Source organism: Papaver somniferum, chromosome 3 (assembly GCF_003573695.1).
Source record: "Papaver somniferum cultivar HN1 chromosome 3, ASM357369v1, whole genome shotgun sequence".
Classification (NCBI taxonomy): Eukaryota; Viridiplantae; Streptophyta; class Magnoliopsida; order Ranunculales; family Papaveraceae; genus Papaver; species Papaver somniferum.
The window spans coordinates 155313634-155317490 of NC_039360.1; the positions used below are offsets into that span (position 1 = coordinate 155313634).

The window sequence follows — 3857 nt, forward strand, 5'->3', positions numbered from 1 at the left end:
CGTCGGGTCATATTTCCTAACTTTTGACGCTTATCACAACTTTGACAAAATAGGTGGGAGTCCTTAAACAGAGTTAGCCAATAAAGACCGATTGCAAAACCTTAGCAGTTGTTTTCTTAGAACTAAAGTGACCTCCACAAGCTCCAGAATGACAAAAATTCAAAACACTGGAGATTTCGTTATCAGGAATACAACGACGGATGATCTGATCAGGGCAGTACTTAAATAAGTAAGGATCATCCCAGAAAAAGTATGTAATCTCAGACAAGAATTTGGATCTATCCTGTTTAGACCAATGGTCGGGCATTTGACCAGTTACCAAATAATTGGCAATGTCAGCAAACCAGGGTAACAAAGAGATGGAAAATAGTTGTTCATCAGGGAAATCAGTCTCTCATCATCTCTAGTCTCATCAAGGATACGGGATAAATGGTCAACTACTATATTTTCAGACCCTTTCTCATCACGAATATCTAGAGTAAATTCTTGAAAAAGCAATACTCATCTAATCTGCCGAGGTTTTGAGTCCTTCTTTGAACGGAGATATTTGAGTGCGGCATAATCAAAATAAACTATGACCTTAGACCCTTGAGATATGATCTAAATTTCTCCAAAGCAAAAACGATGGCTAATATTTCCTTCTCATTGGTTGTGTAGTTCAACTGGGCATCATTTAGGGTCCTACTAGCATAATAAATCAAACACGTCGTTGGCCAAGGACAGCGCCAACCGCATAATCAGACGCATCACACATGAGTTCAAACGGGAGGTTTCAATCGGGTGGTTGGATAATAGGGGCATAAGTCAAAGATGATTTATGCTTCTCAAAAGCTTCAACACGGGCTTCATCAAATACAAAGGCAGTATCTTTAGAAAGTAAGTTCGACAGAGGTAAGGCAATCTTGCTAAAGTCTTTGATGAAACGACGATAAAATCCAGCAAGGCCGAGGAAAGATCTAACATCTGTCACATTCTTAGGTGGTCTTAATTTTGAAATTAGTTCAACCTTGGCTTTATCAACTTTTATTCCCTTAGATGACACCACATGTCCTAACATTATTCCAGATTTAACCATAAAATGAAACTTTTCATTAAGGACTAAGTTCTTTTCTTTACAACGTTCTATAACTAGTGTAAGGTGGTGCACGCATTCATCGAAAGAGGATCCAAAAACCGAAAAACCGTCTATAAAGACCTCGAGAAATTGCTCAACCATGTACGAAAAGATACTTAGCATGCAACGCTAGAATGTTGCGGGTGCATTACACAACCCAAAAAGCATACGCCTGTAAGCAAAAGTACCAAATGGACATGTGAAGGTTATCTTCTCTTGGTCTTCCGGGGTTATAGGGATTTGGTTATAACCGGAATAACCATTTAGGAAGCAATAATGGTTGTGCCCAGCTAATCTTTCTAACATCCGGTCGATGAATGGTAAAGGAAAGTGGTCTTTCCTAGAGGCTGAGTTCAGCTTACAGTAGTCTATACAAACTCTCCACCCGGTAGTAACACGGGTAGGGATCAATTCATTGTTCTCATTCGCAACTACTGTAATCCCAGACTTCTTTGGGACAACCTGGACAGGACTGACCCATTTACTATCAGAGATGGGGTATATGATACTTGCATCTACTAACTTGAGCACCTCAGTGCGAACAACTTCCTACGTATTATGATTCAAACATCTCTGCATTTCTATTGAAGTTTTGGCACCCTCTTCTAGGTAGATGTGGTCCATACAATCAGCATGATTAATTCCTTTCAAATCTTCTATAGTCCACCCTATTGCGGTATTGTACTCTCGGAGAACACTAACTAGTCTACTTTCCTGATCAGGCTCTAAGTCAGAGGAAATTATGGAAGGAAGAGTATTTTCATTACGAAGAAATACATATTTCAGTGTATCTGGTAGCGAGTCTAATTCAAGGGTGGGTGCCTTAACTGATGATGGTAGAGGTTTACCTATGGTTGGAGGAAGAGGTTCTGGTTTATGCTGCCATTTTCCATAATTCATTATTGGCGCAGAATCTAACAACGCATTAACTTCTTCAAAATGACTATCTTCATGATAGTAAGCTCCAAAGTGGGCCAAGCACGCCTCTAAAGGATCACTAACACTATTAGTGGTAAAGGTATTCTCAACTAGAGGATCAATCATGCATATAGACTAATAGTGTTTGGGGTCTGGTGGGGCTTGTAAAGCCTTAAAAACGTTTACCGAGATTTTCTGATTCCCAAAGGAAAATTCTACTAGGCCAGTTTGACAATGTATGACTGCATTTGTAGTGACTAGAAACGGACGACCTAAGATGGTTGGGCTATTAATATCTTGACTACAGACAGGTTGAGTGTTTAAAATCACAAAGTCAACTGGATAAATAAAGTTTTCTACCTGAACCAAAACGTCTTCAATAATTCCACGTGTGATTTTGACTGACCTATCGGCTAACTGTAGTGTTATCTTAATTGGTTTCATCTCACCTAGTCCAAGTTGTTCATATATGGAGGACGGTAAAAGATTCACACTATCCCCAAGATCTAAAAGAGCATTTTCTATCTTTTGGCTACCTATAACACATGTGACAGTAGGACAACCAGGATCTTTAAATTTGACTGGGTACTTTTGTGAGATTATGGAACTAACTTGTTGGGTCAAAAATGCCTTTTTATGGACACTCGCGTCTCTCTTGACAGTGCACGTCTCTTTTAGGAACTTGGCCATAGCCGGTACAAGTTTTATTGCATCTAAAAAGGCAGGTTGATCTTAACTTGCTTAAAGATGTCTAGGATTTCAGCATATGTACTAGGCTTATTCTTAGCGAGTTTCTGAGGAAATGGTGCAGGTGGTATGTACACTCTCTCAGGGAGCTTCCTCACTTGGACTCTTAGCACCTTCAGGCCCATTAGGGTCTTTAGACGAAGTTTGGTCAACCTCAGTCTCTTTTTCAGCTGGACCTTTGTCCTTAGGTGGTTCTACCGAGTTCTCTAAAGTTTTACCACTCCTAAGGGTTCATTGTGGTAAAACTTTAGAGAACTACCTGATCCATTAACCTGGTTAACTCTTTTCGTATTTGGAGTCGTTTGGCTAGGAAATATCTCGTTTTCCCTATCATTTAACTGCTTCGAAAGTTGACTTATTTGAGTCTGTAAGTTGTTAATTGCTCGGTCATTATTTTGTTGGTACCGTTGACTCATCAGGACAAAGTCATCGAACTTCTGACCAAAGTTATCAAACATCTGACTTAAAAGGTTAATATTTTTGGTAGCCTCGGCATTGTTTATAACACTACGTTCAATAAAGAGGTTTAGATTTTCCTCTGGAGATGACACCTTTTTATCAACTGAACTCGGTTCTTGGACTTGAGATTGGTTCCTAGAAAAAACTGGTGGTGGGTTGGCATATGGGTCATCCTGATGGGCACCTTTAGACCACGAGAAATTAGGGTTATGTCTCCAACCAGGGTTATAGGTATTAGAATAGGGATCAAACTTGGGTCGACTCTCATATTTAGAGTTCATACCACCATGTAGGACACTAACCTGGTCACGAGTAGTTTCTCTAGGGTAAAACAAGGGGCATTGAGGTCCAGTATGACCTTGGTCACCACAAATAGTACATGGGTAGGTTCTAGGCTCATTATTACAGCTCATAGCTTGTGTCGACCCTTAGTTCATTCTAAGGCCTCTAGACGCCTAAGGATTTCAGACCCATTTATCAATTATATTGACCCTATGGATAAGGTTCCTAGTTATTTCGGACTCCCTCATTGAAGCCCATTGTCTAGTTTTATCATCTAACTCGACAAACTCGTCAAAACATACCGTCCTGATGGGTAAATTCTCCTACACTCATTGTT

The 3857-nt window shown here is 39.9% G+C and overlaps 1 protein-coding gene across 1 annotated transcript; it reads right to left on the reverse strand.

Moving 5' to 3' along the window:
* Nucleotides 1-2167: 2167 nt before the first annotated feature.
* LOC113360142 lies at nt 2168-3651 on the reverse strand. The gene is made up of 4 exons (XM_026603683.1): nt 3185-3651; nt 2878-3002; nt 2439-2568; nt 2168-2333 (listed from the first exon to the last, which is right to left on the reverse strand). The coding sequence occupies exons 1-4, from the start codon at nt 3649-3651 to the stop codon at nt 2168-2170; spliced, it is 888 nt and encodes a 295-aa protein (XP_026459468.1).
* Between the last annotated feature and the right edge of the window lie 206 nt (nt 3652-3857).